The sequence below is a fragment of the Hemitrygon akajei genome, chromosome 14 (assembly GCF_048418815.1).
Source record: "Hemitrygon akajei chromosome 14, sHemAka1.3, whole genome shotgun sequence".
NCBI lineage: Eukaryota > Metazoa > Chordata > Chondrichthyes > Myliobatiformes > Dasyatidae > Hemitrygon > Hemitrygon akajei.
This window is the reverse complement of record NC_133137.1, coordinates 37,115,246-37,131,555: the sequence shown is the minus strand read 5'-3', so window position 1 is coordinate 37,131,555 and position 16,310 is coordinate 37,115,246. Positions and strand designations below refer to the sequence as shown.

The 16,310-nt window shown below is 40.9% G+C and overlaps 1 protein-coding gene across 5 annotated transcripts in view; it reads left to right on the top strand.

Annotated features, from left to right (window-relative positions):
• tchp (trichoplein, keratin filament binding) overlaps positions 1–16,310 on the top strand; it is a 47,336-nt gene that overhangs the window by 21,928 nt on the left and 9,098 nt on the right. For all 5 annotated transcript variants that reach the window (XM_073065858.1, XM_073065854.1, XM_073065855.1 and 2 more), the window contains exons 7-8: positions 11,353–11,465; positions 15,854–15,920. In XM_073065858.1, the coding sequence (XP_072921959.1) occupies positions 11,353–11,465; positions 15,854–15,920 (180 nt within the window). The remainder of the gene's footprint in view (positions 1–11,352; positions 11,466–15,853; positions 15,921–16,310) is intronic.

The window sequence follows — 16,310 nt, the reverse complement described above, 5'->3', positions numbered from 1 at the left end:
GCTTTGAAGCTGTCCATGGTCGTTGGAACCCGCAAAGAGAGTGAGCAATTTCAGGTTCCTGGGTGTCAATATCTCTGAGGATCTATTCCGGGTCCAACTAATTGATGCATCTACGAAGAAGGCAAGGCAGCAGCTATATTTCATTTGGAGTTTGGAAGGATTTGGTGTGTCACCAAAGGCATTCACAAATTTCCACAGATGTACCGTGAAGAGCATTCTAACTGGTTGCATCACCATTTGGTATGGGGGCAGCGGGGTGCTACTGCACAGGATTAAAGAAAGCTGTAGAGAGTTGTAAACTTAGTCAGCTGGAACATGGGTACTAGCCTCCATAGTATCCAGGGCATCTTCAAGGAGCGACGCCCCAAAAAGCCGATGTCCGTCATTAAGGACGTGCCTTGTTTTCATTGCTACCATCAGGAAGGAAGTACAAAATCCTGAAAGCACACTCTCAATGATTCAGGAGCAGCTTCTTCCCCTTTGCTATCTGACTTCTCAATGGACAGTGAACCCATGAACACTACCTCGTTGTTCAGTCAACTCTTCATGACCTCATGGACTCCTGCACACCATGCCTTTTTGTTGAAAACTGCCTCTCTAAGATCCCCCAAGGTTATAAACAAGGTCTGAATAATATTATCTATCCATCATAGCCTCTGCCTTCCTCTCCTCCTTTTACTTCTGTTTTACCTAACATGATAGTCTTCTCCAAGGAATCCTGTCTTCTCATGATGTGGCCAAAACATTTGAACTTTTGTCTCATAATCAACCTTCCTAGTAAGCAGTCTGGCTATATTCCTTTAAGTATTGACCTGTTGGATCTTCTTGCTGTCCAATGAACTGTTAACACTTTCCTCCAGCGTCCAAGTTCAAAGACATTGATACTTTAGTATTCAGCCTTACTAATAGTCCAGCTCTCACAAGCCATATATCACAACTGGAAATACCATAGACTTGACTATGCAGATCTTTGTAGACAGAATGTTATGTCTCTGCTCTTCAGCATTTTATCTAAATTTGCCCTCCACAGAAGTAAGCGCTGTTTAATTTTGTGGCTGCAGTTACCATCTTTAGAAATCTTTGAACCGAGAAAGATAAAATCTTAAATATTCCTACACTTTCTGTGGATAACTGAAAACAGTTGGATCAACCTATTTCTCATGAAGAAATTGCCGAGGCTGTACATTCATTGCAGTCAGGGAAGGCTCCAGGTTCTGATGGATTTTCTGGAGAATTTTATAAGGCTTTTTCTTCACTGCTTATACTTCATTTATGTTCAGTTTTTTTGGATTCTTTAAGTTGGGTAGGTTGCCGCAATCTTTTTATGAAGCTGCTATTTTGCTTATCGTTAAAAAGAAAAAGGACCCAACTGAATGTTCTTCATACAGACCAGTTTCCTTACTTAATGTTGATACTAAAATCCTATCTAAAGTTCTGGCTCATAGGATTGAAAATATCTTACCATCTATCATTTCTGACGATCAGACTGGATTTATTAAAAATCAATATTCCCATTTTAATATTCACTGGTTATTAAATGTTATCTATCCTCCTTCTAAGGAGATATCGGAATGTGTGATATCCTTAGACGTTGAGAAGGCTTTTGATTGGGTTGAATGGCACTACTTATTTAAAATTTTAGAAAAATTTAATTTTGGGCCCAATTTTACTCAGTGGATTAAATTACTTCATTTATCTCCTTCTGCTCGGGTTCTTACTAATTCTCAGAATTCTAAACCATTTAAACTTCAACGTGGAACCAGACAAGGTTGTCCTTTGAGCCCTTTGCTCTTTGACCTGGCTTTAGAACCCTTAGCTATTGCCTTTCGCGAATCTAGTGATATCACTGGTATTTTGCAGAAGGGTACTACCCCCAAAGTTTCACTTTATGCGGATGACTTATTGCTTTTTATTTCCAATGTTGAGACTTCGTTACCTTCTGCACTTTCTCTACTCTCTTGTTTTAGCCAGTTTTCTGGATATAAATTGAACCTACATAAGAGTGATCTTTTGCCTTTGAATAATTTGGTATCAACTAATACTAATCTTCCTTTTAAAATTGTAAGAAACCAGTTTACTTATTTGAGTGTAACAATTACTAAGAATTATAAATACCTATTTAAAGAAAGTTTTCTTTCTTTATTAAGTTTTGTAAAAAGAACATTATCAAATTGGTTGCCTCTTTTGTTATCATTGATTGGCCGAATTAATTCTATTAAAATGAATATCTTAACTAAATTCATATACCTCTTCCGGGCCTTATCCGTCTTTATTCCTAAATCCTTTTTTGATTCTCTTGACTCTATTTTATCCTCACATATGGAAAAATAAACATCATTGACTGAATAAAGTTCATCTCCAGAAAGTTAAAAAGAATGGAGGTTTAGCTTTACCAAATTTTAGTGTTTATTATTGGGCAGTTAATATACAGAATCTTACATTTTGGTTATATTAAACATGAGGACTGTCCGGGGTGGGTTTCTTTAGGAGCTAACTCTTAATAAATTTTCTATCATCTCTCTTTTGGGATCTTCACTTCCTTTATCTTTAAGTAAAATAACTGAAAATGTGGTAGTTAAACATACCTTGAGGATCTGGATACAATTTAGAAAACACTTTGGTTTATTGAGATTTTCCCTTTCTAGTCTCATTTTTCTCAATTATTTTTTAAGCCCTCGATGACTGGTGTAGTTTTTAAACAATGGGATAGATTGGGTATTAAATGTTTCCAGTATTTGTTGGAGGAAGTCTTTCTTCATTCGAACAACTGTCAACTAAATATAGTTCACCAAAAACCCACTTTTTTAATATATTTACAAATTAGAGACTTTCTGCTATCTCAATTATATACATTTCCTAAAAGCCCTGATAAGAACTTATTAGATGAAATTCTTAATTTGAAACCTTTTTATAATGGTTCAATATCCAATATTTATGATATGTTGATGGGAATGAGAAATGATTCTTCAGACAAAATCAAAAATCTTTGGGGAAAAAGATTTACAGACTTCAATTTCTGAAGAAACTTGGAATGAAATTTTTAAACTGGTTAATACTTCATCGCTATGTGCCCATCATTTAAAGTGTCCATAGGGCTTATATGACCAAGGATAAGCTATCTCATTTTTAAATGGATATATCTCCCTACTGTGATACGTGTAACAATGGAGAAGCTTCATTCATTCATATGTTTTGGACATGTCCAAGTCTTGAAAAATATTGGAAGGAAGTATTCCAAACTTTTTCTGTACTTTTTAAAGTAAATTTTAAGCCTGATCCTTTGACCACCTTATTTGGTATTGTTGGAGGGAAAGATACGTTTTGAAGACATCTGACTTCCACATTCTGGCTTTTATCTCTCTTACGGTTAGGAGTGCGCTCTTGCTTAAATGGAAGGATGTTGCTCCGCCTAATCACGCTCTGTGGTTACGGGATATTATGGCGTGCTTAAATTTAGAAAAGATTTGTTGTTCAATTTCTGAATCTAACCAAGATTTTCAAAATTTGTGGGGACCGTTTTTGAATTATTTTCAAAACCTTTGATTTCTTGTTGAAGTACAGATGCTGGTTAATGGCAGATTTCACTATCTGATAAGGTTTTTTTTTCCTTTTTTTTCCTTTACCAAACAACTTAGGCTTTGGTAGTGGGTTTAGATTTTTTTTCTATATAAAAAAATTATTCATATCTCAACATACAAATTAATCTAATCTACATGAATATAGGGTAAGGAGTTCATTAATGTGATTCAAATATAATGTATTTGGTATTATTATATCTTTCTTTTGTTTTATAATGTGTATTTTTTTGAACTCTGTATTCTTCTATGTAGAAATTAATAAAAATATTGAAAAAGAAAGACAGACAAAATCCATCACTGCCTCTACTTCCTTTCCATTGATTACCACAGAGTTAACAGGGCTGGTCAACATAATTTTGGTTTTCTTAACTATTTTATTTCTATTTTTGCATTACTTATTTAATTTAACTATTTAATATATGTGTACTTAACTATAATTCAGTTTTTTTTCTATTACCTATTGCATTGTACGGCTGCCACAAGGACAACAAATTCACAAAATATGCCGGTGATATTAAACCTGATTCTGATTTCAATAGTTGGGAGTATTTTTCCCTTTTGTCTATTAACTTCAGTACTAGTGAGGCTACTTGATGGCACAATCTAAATGCTACCTTAATGTCTAAGGCAGTCATTCTGATCTCACCATTTGAACTCAACTGTTCAGTCCATACACAAATGAGAAAATTTGCAGATGCTGGAAATCCAAGCAACACCCACAAAATGCTGGAGGAACTCAGCAGGCCAGGCAGCATCTATGGAAAAAGAATACAGGTGACATTTTGGACCAGAATCCTTCATTAGGCCCAGTTCCGATGAAGGGTCTCAGCCTGAAGCATGGACGGTACTCTTTTCCATAGATGCTGCCTGGTCTGATGAGTTCCTCCAGCATTTTGTGGGTGTTGCTGTTCAGCCCATATTTGCACCTGAGTTTTGATGAGATTCAGAGATAAGTGTATATTGGGCACCACTGAGCGGGTTAACGGCGACTGTGATAGCTCTGATGTAGAGGAGTATAGGGGTTTCCACCTTGGTTGGTGATGTGGCAAGAACTGTTGGTTAAAATAGTGAGATATTGAGAGGTGTTAGTGCTCGGGGGGTACCTGAAGGTCCTTGAGCATAATTCCTGGAAGATAGTTTGCAGGTTTAGCAAGCAATTAAGGCAAATGAAATGTCGACCTTTATTCCCAGAAGATTTGTGTACAGAAGAAGAGACTTCTTGTTCTTTTATCGAGCCCTGATGAGTCTGCAACAGGAATGCTGTGTTCCACTTGTCACGAATCCCGTGACAAGTTGAAAAGGAACAGCAGAAATGGAACACTCCTGGAGTCTGGTTTACTATAAATTAAGACTATATTTATTACTACTACGAATTAATATCATTAAACATAGAAACATAGATAATAGGTGCAGGAGTAGGCCATTTGGCCCTTCGAGCCTGCACCGCCATTCAGTATGATCATGGCTGATCATCCAACTCAGAACCCTCTACCTGCTTTCTCTCCATACCCCCTGATCCTTTTAGCCACAAGGGCCATATCTAAATTCCTCTTAAATATAGCCAATGAACCGGCCTCAACTGTTTCCTGTGGCAGAGAATTCCACAGATTCACCACTCTCTGTGTGAAGAAGTTTTTCCTCATCTCAGTCCTAAAAGGCTTCCCCTTTATCCTTAAACTGTGACCCCTCATTCTGGACTTCCCCAACATCGGAAACAATCTTCCTGCATCTAGCCTTTAGAATTTTATATGTTTCAATAAGATCCCCCCTCAATCTTCTAAATTCCAGTGAGTATAAGCCTAGTCGATCCAGTCTTTCTTCATATGAAAGTCCTGCCATCCCAGGAATCAATCTGGTGAACCTTCTTTGTAGTCCCTCTATGGCAAGAATGTCTTTCCTCAGATTAGGGGACCAAAACTGCACACAGTACTCACCAAGGCCTTACACAACTGCAGTAGAACCTCCCTGCTCCTGTACTCATATCCTTTTGTATTATCCTTTTAAAACCAGATAATACGATACAGGTTATAAACTATTTTATATATCTCCATAAATGAGTGTGTGTGTGGATACAAAGATAATAGTCCCGGAGGTAGATATCAGTCTTATGCTGTCAGGTAAGTTTAAGCAGTTCAGTTCTCTTGGTGTTGCGTCGAGTTGAATTGATGGAGAGAGAGAGAGAGAGAGTTAATTGAGTTGATGTTTACGTTGACAGATTTAGTTGTTCTTGCTTCCAAAGTCTTTAGAGTCACTTCGTGTGAACCCCACACAGACACAGATAGACAGAGCCCCTTCTAGGGAATGGTCTACTAACCCACAGCACGGGTTCACCACCAGCAGACCCCCACAGGCAAGCTCTTACCCGCACTGGTAATCATGGGTCGAATTTAATCGGTCTGTGGCCTCCACCCTCATGGTGGTCTTGAACACCACCAGTGGTTTCTCGGGTAGCTTCTGCAATTCTCCCCTGCCGTGTCTCCTCTGCCGTTATCAGACCAACAGCTTCAACTTTTTATAATCCATTCGAAATTCCAGCCGTCCGTTAACTCAACTGCTCTGAGCTGTTACCATGGTGAATTCCCAGCTTGTATCTCAGCTGGTGCTGTACTCTCTCTCTCAAGGTCACAATTAAAAGTGTTATCAAAACCAAGACAGAGTCCTCTCTGTCTTTTAATTGCCTCCTTGTTCATTAGACTGCTGAATTTTCTAGCAGTTTCTCACCTGTGTGACACCTTCCCCCTTTTGGGAAAATTTTGATCTTTGAGCAAAATTTTTCTCACTCACAGATTCTACACACCAAGCACTACATTCTACTTCACAAAGTGTACATTTAGCATTTACACATTTTTTTTTAACAGCGGGATAGGCAATCCACAATGACATTGTCCGTACCCCTTAAGTATCTTATCACAATATCAAACTGCTGTAAACACAGGCTCCAGTTGAATAAACGCCGATTTCGATCTTTAATTTTATCTAAAAACACCAAAGGGTTGTGGTCAATGTACACCACTAGCGGCTTTTGTGCGGCACTGACGTAAATCTCAAAATGTTGTAATGCAAAAATGATGGACAGCAATTCTTTTTCTATTGTTGAGTAATCTTTCTGGTGCACATTAAACTTTTTGGAAAAGTATGCCACCGGATGTTCAATACCATCATCTCCCCCCTGTAATAGCACTGCCCCTGCAGCTTCATCGCTAACGTCCGTCGCTAGCGAGAACAGCTTAGTGAAGTCCAGTGCCTTTAGCACTGGATGGTGACACAAGATACCCTTTAACCGTTCAAACGCCTTTTGGCAATGCTCATCCCACACAAACTGTTCACTCTTTCTCAACAGTTTTGTTAGTGGAAGGGCAATATCCACAAAGTTCTTGCAAAATTTTCGATAATACCCCACCATATCTAAAAACCTTCTCCAGGCTTTCTTACCCGTTGGAATGGATACATCAGCGATAGCTTGAACTTTCCCTTTCACAGGAGTCAGTTGACCCTGGCTCACCACGTAACCAAGATATGTGACCCTGGCGTGACCAAACTCACTCTTGGCAAGGTTCACTGTCAGGTTAGCTTTAGAGAGCCGGTCAAATAGTTTCTCTACTGTTACAATGTGTTCCTCCCACATGTCGTTCCATACTACTAAATCGTCAATATATGCCCCAGTATTCTTCAAGCCTTGAATCACAGAGTTTATCATACGTTGGAATGTCCCAGGGGCATTTTTCATCCCAAAAGGCATCACATTATACTTGTACAACCCCGAGGGGGTGACGAATGCCGATATCTCTCAAGCCCTATCGGTTAAGGGAACGCACCAGTACCCTTTTAGCAGGTCAATTTTTGTTAGGTACTTAGCCTTCCCCACCCAATCAATGCAGTCATCTATTCTGGGAATAGGGTGTGCATCTGTTTTGGTTATTGCATTGACCCTTCTATAATCTGTACAAAATCTCATTGTCCCATCGGGCTTGGGAACTATCACGCACGGAGAAGCCCACGCAGAGGTGGATGGCCTGAGAATACCATTGGCCAACATATATTCGATTTCCTGTTCCCCTACTTTACTACGTTCTAAATTCATGCTGTAGGGGTGCTGTTTCACTGGATCAGCCTGTCCCACAATGACATGATGTGTAGCTATAGTACACTGTATCTGGGAATAGATCGGAATGTTCGCCAATTAGCTCCTTTGTTGTTGTTGCTTTGGTTCCAAGTGGTTAATTTTACTGTCTATGTTCTCCAAAACACCAGCATTCTGGAGTCGAGCTGAAACCAGACACTGCTCATTACACTCCCCCGTTATCTCTGAGCTAGTCTTTGCAGCTGGGTCTTGTTTGGTCATGACCCCAACTGATACGGATTTAGAGTCAAAATAAGGTTTGATTCGATTCACGTGCACTAATTGAGTGGCCTTCCTTCTACCAGGTGTCCTGATAACATAGTTCAGCTCATCAATTTTCCTCATTATTTCGTAAGGTCCACTAAATTGAGCCTGGAGAGGATTATTCTCCAAGGGAAACAAAACCAAAACCTTATCTCCAACCTCATAGCTTCGCTCCCTCGCCTGTCTGTCATACCAGCGCTTCATATCAGCCTGGGAGTCGTGGAGATTTTGTTTCGCAAGGTCACAAGCCCTGCTCAGCCTGTCTTGAAACTCTAAGACATAATCCAATAACCCAATTCACCCAATTCACACTTCCTCTGAGACCATTGCTCTCTCAGTAAGGTCAAGGGTCCTTGAGGCCTATGACCGAACACGAGCTCAAACAAACTGAACCCCAATGATTCCTGGATCGAATCACTTATTGCAAATAGGAGTAAAGGTATACTCTCATCCCAATGTTTTTCATTTTCCATACAGCACGTTTTAATCTTGGTTTTGAGAGTAGAGTGAAACCTCTCTATTGCTCCCTGGGATTGGGGATGGTATGCCGTGGACAAAACTTGTTTCGCTCCCAGTTCCATAACTATCTATTGAAATACACCTGATGTAAAATTACTGCCCTGATCTGATTGTATCTCCTTGGGCAGACCCACTAACATGAGGAACTTAATAAGTGCCTTCACCACTGCTTTAGCCTTTAGATTCCTGAGGGGTATTGCTTCTGGGAACCTAGAGGCAGCGCACATAATGGTTAACAAGTATTGGTGGCCACCTGCAGTCTTTGGCAGTGGGCCAACACAATCCACAATGACCCTGGAGAAAGGTTCGCCAAAAGCTGGTATGGAGCGAAGTAGCGCCTTTGGGATAGTCTGATTCGGTTTCCCTACCACTTAACATGTGCGACAGGTTTTACAAAAAACCGCCACATCCTTTCTTATACCCGGCCAATGAAATTCTTTCATAATCTTGTGCCCTGTCTTTTTAACTCCAAGATGTCCCCCTAAAGGCATTGTATGAGCCATCTTTAAAATTTCTGTACGGTAACCCTTCGGAACCACCACTTGGTGCACCACAGCCCAATCCTCATCCGCAGGTACTGTCGATGGTCTCCACTTCCTCATTAATACCCCGTCCTTCAGATAGTAACCCATTGACTCCCTCTGAATTTCATCCTCAGAAAGAGCTGTCTCTTTTAAAACTGCTGTCTCAGGATCCCTATCCTGCTCTTCCATAAGCTTCTGCCTGGACAATGACAAACCCCTCTTATCCACCTCACTACCTGAGTCCTGGTCGAACACGGACGGTAGAAAAGTTTCATATAAGTCAGTAGGATCCGTACCCCTGTCTTTGCTATCATGGGCACCTGACCCCTCCCGTCCAGATCGCTTCACTTCTGCAGCCTTCATTGTCATGTTTCTTGTGACCGCGCATGCGGGATAAAGTTCACTGTCTGCGCTTGTCTCACTAACAGCAGGCCGTCTTGTTAGCTGTAACCCTGAGTATACATCTTTTCCTGCCAGGTCATTTCCCAACAAGACGTCCACATTAGCTAACAGTAATTTAGGTTGTATCCCTATCTCAACTGGTCCAGACACTAAGTCACATTTCAAAATTATTTTGTGCAAAGGCGCGACCTCTGTTTCCTTGCCAATACCTTCCAGAATATTCACTTGGTCCGTTTTTGTCTCGTCACCAAATTCTAAGACGTCACTTAATATCAGTGACTGAAAGGCTCTAGTATCGCGCCAGATTCTCACTGGAACTAGGGGTGAGCCCTCCTTCACAGACACAAAACCCTTGATAATAAACCACTCAATCCCTTCCTGAACTCGGCTGGACCCCACCTTCTTTCATGTGGTCTCAGCCGCCGGCGCACACGTGTTGGGGGTTTTCCCCTTCTCCTTTCCCATTTCTTTCTTCCGAATAAGACAGTTAGACGCCACATGGCCAGGCTTCCTGCAGTAGTAACAGGTAAAACTGGAAAACTTATCTTTGGTCAGTTTCTTTGGTGTGTGTGTGTGTGTGGATACAAAGATAGTAGTCCCGGAGGTAGATATCAGTCTTACGGTGTCAGGTAAGTTTAAGCAGTTCAGTTCACTTTGTGTTGCGTCAAGTTGAATTGATGGAGAGAGACAGAGTTAATTGAGTTGATGTTTAAGTTGGCAGCTTTAGTTGTTCTTGCTTCCAAAGTCTTTAGAGTCACTTCGTATGAACCCCACACAGACACAGATGGACAGAGCCCCTTCTAGGGAACGGTCTACTAACCCACGGCATGGGTTCACCACCACCAGACCCCCAAAGGCAAGCTCTTACCCGCACTGGTAATCACGGGTCGAAATTAATCGGTCTGTGGCCTTCACCCTCGTTCGTGCTGGTTTTAAACTCCACCAGTGATTTCTTGGGTAGCTTCCGCAATTCTCCCGTGTCATGTCTCCTCTGTCCTTATCAGACCAACAGCCTCAACTTTTTATAATCCATTCTAAATTCCAGCCGTCCGTTAACTCAACCACTCAGCTGTAACCATGGTGACTTCCCAGCTCGTGTCTCAGCTTGCGCCATACTCTCTCTTTTAATTGCCTCCTTGTTCATTAGACTGCTGAATTTTCTAGGAGTTTCTCACCTGCATGACACACTCTATTCTAAGTTCAGTCATTATGTGCTGCCTCATATGATGTGGGCGATCATGGTCTTTTCATGACCATGGTTGTTCTTGGCAAATTTTTCTACAGAAGTTGTTTGCCATTGCCACCTTCTAGACAATGTCCTTATAAGACAGGTGACCCCCCCCCCCCACCAACCCATTATCAATATTCTTCAGAGATTGTCCGCCTGACGTCAGTGGTTGCATAACTAGGACTTGTGATATGCACCAGCTTCTCATGTGACCATCCACCAATTGCTCCCATGGCTTCTCATGACCCTGATCAGGGGGCTAAGCAGGCGCTACACCTTGCCCAAGCATGACCTGCAGACTAATGGAGTAAAGGAGTGCCTTACAACTCCTTTGGTAGAGATGTATCTCCAACCCAACATCAATATAATTGCATAGAGGGACTGCAGTAAAGGTTTACCAGATTAATTCTGAGGATGACCATTTTGTCATTTGAGGAGAAATCAAGTAAACAAGAAGAGAAGTGATCTTATTGAAATGTACAGGGTAACTGAATTGATGTTCATCCCTAGTCGGATTATCTGGGTCATGTTTAAGGAATTAACTCCAACTTCATGAGTTAACCTCAGCATCTCAAGAGTAGTAGAGCTTTCAGTGAGTTGAAACCTTTGTTTGAAAAGGTCATTGTTTCAATATACAGTATTTACCTTTTCTGCGGGTGTCCTCACTGGGTATTTGCACAGTTCTGCTTTAATATAGGGTTCTTTTATTATCTATAGGCAAAGAAACTCAAGCTGGAACAGGAGAGATTATTGAAACAGCAATGGGAGTTGGAGGAGCTGGAGGAGCAAAGGAAACAATTAGAACAACGGCGAAAGAAATCTGAGTTGGGGTAAGTAGTAAACAAAGCTTGTGGTCCTCTTTAATTTAATTTGCTGCAAAGAGAAAAGCCCTAGCTCGCTCAACCTTTCCTCATAAGATGATTTGAGTTGCACTGTCTCATAAGTTTCAATATGGATTATAGAAGTTTATAAAACTGAGAGGCATAGATAGAATCGACAGCCAGATCCTTTTCCCCAGGGGAGAAATGTTGAATATTTGAGTGCAGAGCTTAAAGGTAAAAGGAGGAAAGTTAAGGGGATGTGCGAGGCAAGTTTTTTTAATATAGAGTTGAGATGCTAGTGCTGCAGGTGATAATGGAAGCAGATATGATAGTGGCTTTCAAGAGGCTTTTAGATAGGCACATGATAGATTGGAGGGATATGCATCATGTGCAAAGGATTAGCTAAATTTTGCATCGTGCTCAGCACTGACCTTTAGACTGAAGAGCCTTTTCCAATTTTATGTTATGTAGGTTCACACAAAAGAATATAATGAAGCCTAAATGGCCAAGAAATAATGTATGAGGATGGTAGGGAGAATTTATTTGGAAAATATTGTCTAGTCTTCAGTAAGCAGTTAAATTGAAATGAGGCAATTCCAATGCTGCAACTATTACTTTACACATAGTGACTTCCCTGCTCTCCTCACCCCCATCCAATAATATTTAGTTAATCATCAACACAGGTAAGTCTGCGGATGCTGGAAATCCAAAGCAACACACACAAAATGCTGGAGGACCTCAGCAGGTCAGGCAGCATCTATGGAAATGAATAAACAGTTGATGTTTCAGACTGAGACCCTTCATTGGAACTGGAAAGGAAGAAGGAAGATGCCAGAATAAAAAGGTGAGGTGAGGGGAAGGTGGATAGGTAGAATATGATAGGTGAAGGCAATATGTACAACATGCTGGAGGAACTCAGCAAGTCAGGCAGCATCTGCGGAAACAAGCCCGAAACGTTGACTGCTGATTCCCACGGATGCTGCCCAACCTGCTGAGTTCCTCCAGCTTGTTGTACATGTTGCTTTGACCATAACATCTGCAGTGTACTTTTTGTTTACTATATGATAGGTGAAACCAGGTGAGTGGGAAAGATAAAGGGCTGGAGAGGAAGGAATCTGACAGGAGAGTAGAGTGGATCAGGGGAGAAAGGGAAGGAGGAGAGGTCCGAGGGGGAGGTGGTGGGCAGGTGAGAAGAGCTAAGAGGCGAGAGTGGGGAATAAAGGAAGAGGGAAGGGGGAGGGAAAATGTTTTTTATCAGAAGGAGAAATTGATGTTCATGCCATCAGATTGGAGGCTACCCAGACAGAATATAAGGTGTTGCTCCTCCACCCTGAGGGTTATCTCTTCTTGGCACAAGAAAAGGCCATGGACCGGCTTGTCGGAACGGGAATGGAAAGCGGAAGTAAAATGTTTGGCCTCTGAGAAATTCAGCCTTCTCCCATTGTCTATTAGCAATCTCAAATCAGCAATTAATGTTCTAATTTTATACAATGTTTACTTTTTAAATCTTTCATCATATTTAAAAGTTTCTTCAGTGTTCCGATGCACCATTATGATATTATTGTGTATTTTTCTATATTATGCTGTTGCAGTGTGATCGTTCGAATTTTAACAGATGTTTCATGAAATAACAAAATGGCCATTGTAAAATAAAAATAACCATGCTTGAATGGTAACAGATAGCTATTCTCGTAACAGTAACTATTTACATAAAGAAGATGCTGTAATGTTACTATGCTTTTGAAACTAAAAGCATCCAGTCCCACTTATATATTTTAATTCAAGGCTTTTGCCACCATATGGTTTCTTGTCATATTCCTGCATTCATGCCCCTCTTTACACCCCCCCCCCCGCACACATCTTTTCCCAAGTGTAACTTTCTGCGAAATTTTCAGTATATTTTCAAGTTGGGTTGATGTGTAACTTCAAGTTGTGGTGCTACTATGTGCTTGCTATCCCTGGCCTCCTTTGTGTTGGGGATTGTTATTGTAGCAGGCTACTTTTGATAAACACTGCCCAAGTGTTGGAGGGAGTGAATGCTTAGTTTATCAATGAGTTGCTGGTTAAGTGGATGCTTTGTTTTGGATGGTCTTCCAATGGAGTTGCACTCATTTAACCAAGTGGAGAATTTTGTATCACATTTGTGATGAGCTTTGTAAAGCAGTAAGGATTTAGAAGTTGGGAATTGACACCTAACTTTTGATCTCCTCTCGTACTTCAGAATTGACCTGGCTGAACAGGTTGCGTTTTTCTCAGTGGTGGCCTTGGGGTGTTAATGACCTGAGATAATAACACTGTATAGAGATGTTTCGACCCTCACTAGTTGGGTATTGTCATTGCCTGTTATTTGTGCGACACTTGATTACCTGCAGATTATTGAATTGCCTGAATGTTTTCTGTATCTCACCGAATGTGTTTGTGGGCTGCTTCATTAACTTTGATGCTGTGGCATCATGTAATGGAAAAAATGTTGAAGTTGTTTGGGCCTAGTACATTGTCCTGAGGAATTGCTGTAGTGAGTTCCATTCGATCTCCAGTAATCACAAAGGTATGACTTTAGTCAGTGGAGGTCAGTTTCGGTATCTAAGTGTGAAATTGCATCGACTTCACTTGTATTATATTGCACATGAAGAGTCCTGCTTGCATACAGAATTAAAATCCTACCTGACCTGATGTGACACATGATCAGCCCCTGCTGGGCTTGGGTCAGCTAGCCAGACAATGGAGAGAAGGACTTTTTCTCTGTCTCAGGACTCCATCTCTTCTGTAGCTTTGTGTGGGTTGCTCTAAGAGTTCTGCCCTTGGCTTCCTATTTTGCTGTCTGCCTATTTCAAGGCTTTCTCCCAGCCTCAGTACCTTTTAACGTTGTCTTCCAGTGCACAAGGTCCCTGCCTGCACATGACATAGAGAATGCCATCTGGCATTTAAACTATGGCCATGATGATTTTACAAATTAAAACAACATGTTATATATATTTGGAAAGAACTGGATCAATCTGACCTGACCCCAAGGACTTTTAATTTCTTTCATATTTGACTTGACATGAATCTGATGCCTATTGTGGTCCAACCACACTCACTTTGACGTGAAGGCCTTCTGAGTGAAAATATTTCTCCTCATCTTTGTCCTAAACCGCCTACTCTTATTCCAAACTGTACACCCAGTTTCTGACTTGTATATTACAGAAAATATTCTCTCCTCATCTAAACTGTCAAGCATTTTAAGAATTGTGTCTGATTTGATGAGATCTCCAATTGATTTTCAAGGCTGTTGAGAATACTCATTGAATCTCTCCTCAGATGGGAAACCCTCAATCCCTGGATTCATTCTAATGAACGTTCACTGTGCTCCCTCTATGTCCCTGGGTATAGAGACCTGTTACGAGCTGTAACGTTTTAGAAACAAATCAGCAGCAAGAGATTTCACACCGAGTCTGGTTTTAATGTTAAAGCCACTATCTTTATTAGTATCTACTTATAATATAGTAACTTAATCAAAATAAACGAAAGTTAACAGTGTTAGTGTATATATGTGTGTAAATATAGCTCCCAAACTATCGTGCATGGGGGAACAAAGCTTAGAGTCTTGAGATGGTAAAGTGGGAAAGTTCAGTCATCCGTGTAATAAATGACGGGAGAGAGATATTTGTAATCCACGTTGTAATGGAGAGAGAAGATAAGTACTAAGTATTCCACAGGTTCCACGTCCGGTAAACAAAGTAACAGTCGTCGAAGATCTTGTTGGTCGGGTCGTTCCAAATCCCATGTATGAATTATCACCAAAAACAACCTGTCACAGGAATATAGTCTTTGAGTGGTTACCACACAACATACCCAGGCAAGGGTTGCACAAGTAGTCCCACAGGATATTCCAAAATCCACTCCTATGGATTATACAAAGCGACAGTCATTTGTCCCTTATGCACTGTGTACCGATGATTAACCCACCCTTGTGGGCATTGGAGAGTTCCAAGCCTCAGCTGCGACAAACTGAAGCTCCCGACTTCCCCGTCTCTCCCCCTCTCTCCCCCCCACCCCATCCCCCCTCTCTCTCCGCCCCCTCTCTTTCTGTGATTAAGTCCACAGTCAGCAGTGTCAGCCTGTGATAGTCCCACCTCACTCAGGCACTTTTAAAGAAACAGCCTCAGTAAACGATCACAGGCTCAAACACACCATTCCAGGTGTGGTCTCACCAGGGCTTGCACAATCCTGATTAGACTTCCTTATTCCTGTAGTCAACCCCACTGTGACACACCTCTGACTGTCTATCTTGCCAGTGGGAGAGGGCATATCCAGGGATTGAGTTGAAGCAGTTTTTCCTTTTTGTTTAGATTTAGTCAATAAACTATCCACAGAAACTACTTCCACATGCTAACTGGCTGTGTTCATCTTTGCAGCCGGATACTGAATCGACAATACAAGACCCAGATGAGGAGGCGGGCTCAGCAAATTCAGGAAGAATTGGTAATGCCTCTGGTGTTGAGTTGTTTGAAGAGTTTGAAGGTTTAATTTAAGAATCTTGTATGAATAGTGGGAATAGTCTTGAATGGTGTCTTCTATTGCTAATTAGTAAGCATGTCACTTGTTCAAAAGTTTGAGCGAAATTATTATTAATAGTTGAAAGTTGCAAAGCAAAGACCAAACTAAACCTTAGTTTACTTTTACAGTTTCAGGAAATGTAACTGCAAATTCAGGAAGAGCTTTTGAGTTATATGGAACTGTCTAGCTTAAAAATAGATTGTATTAAGGAGGAACAATTGTTCATTTAGTAATCCAGCTGCAAAATACTTTGGTTAAACACTGAGAGTACTTAGCAACTGTTTTATTTTACTTCTTGAAATTCTAGTTATCATT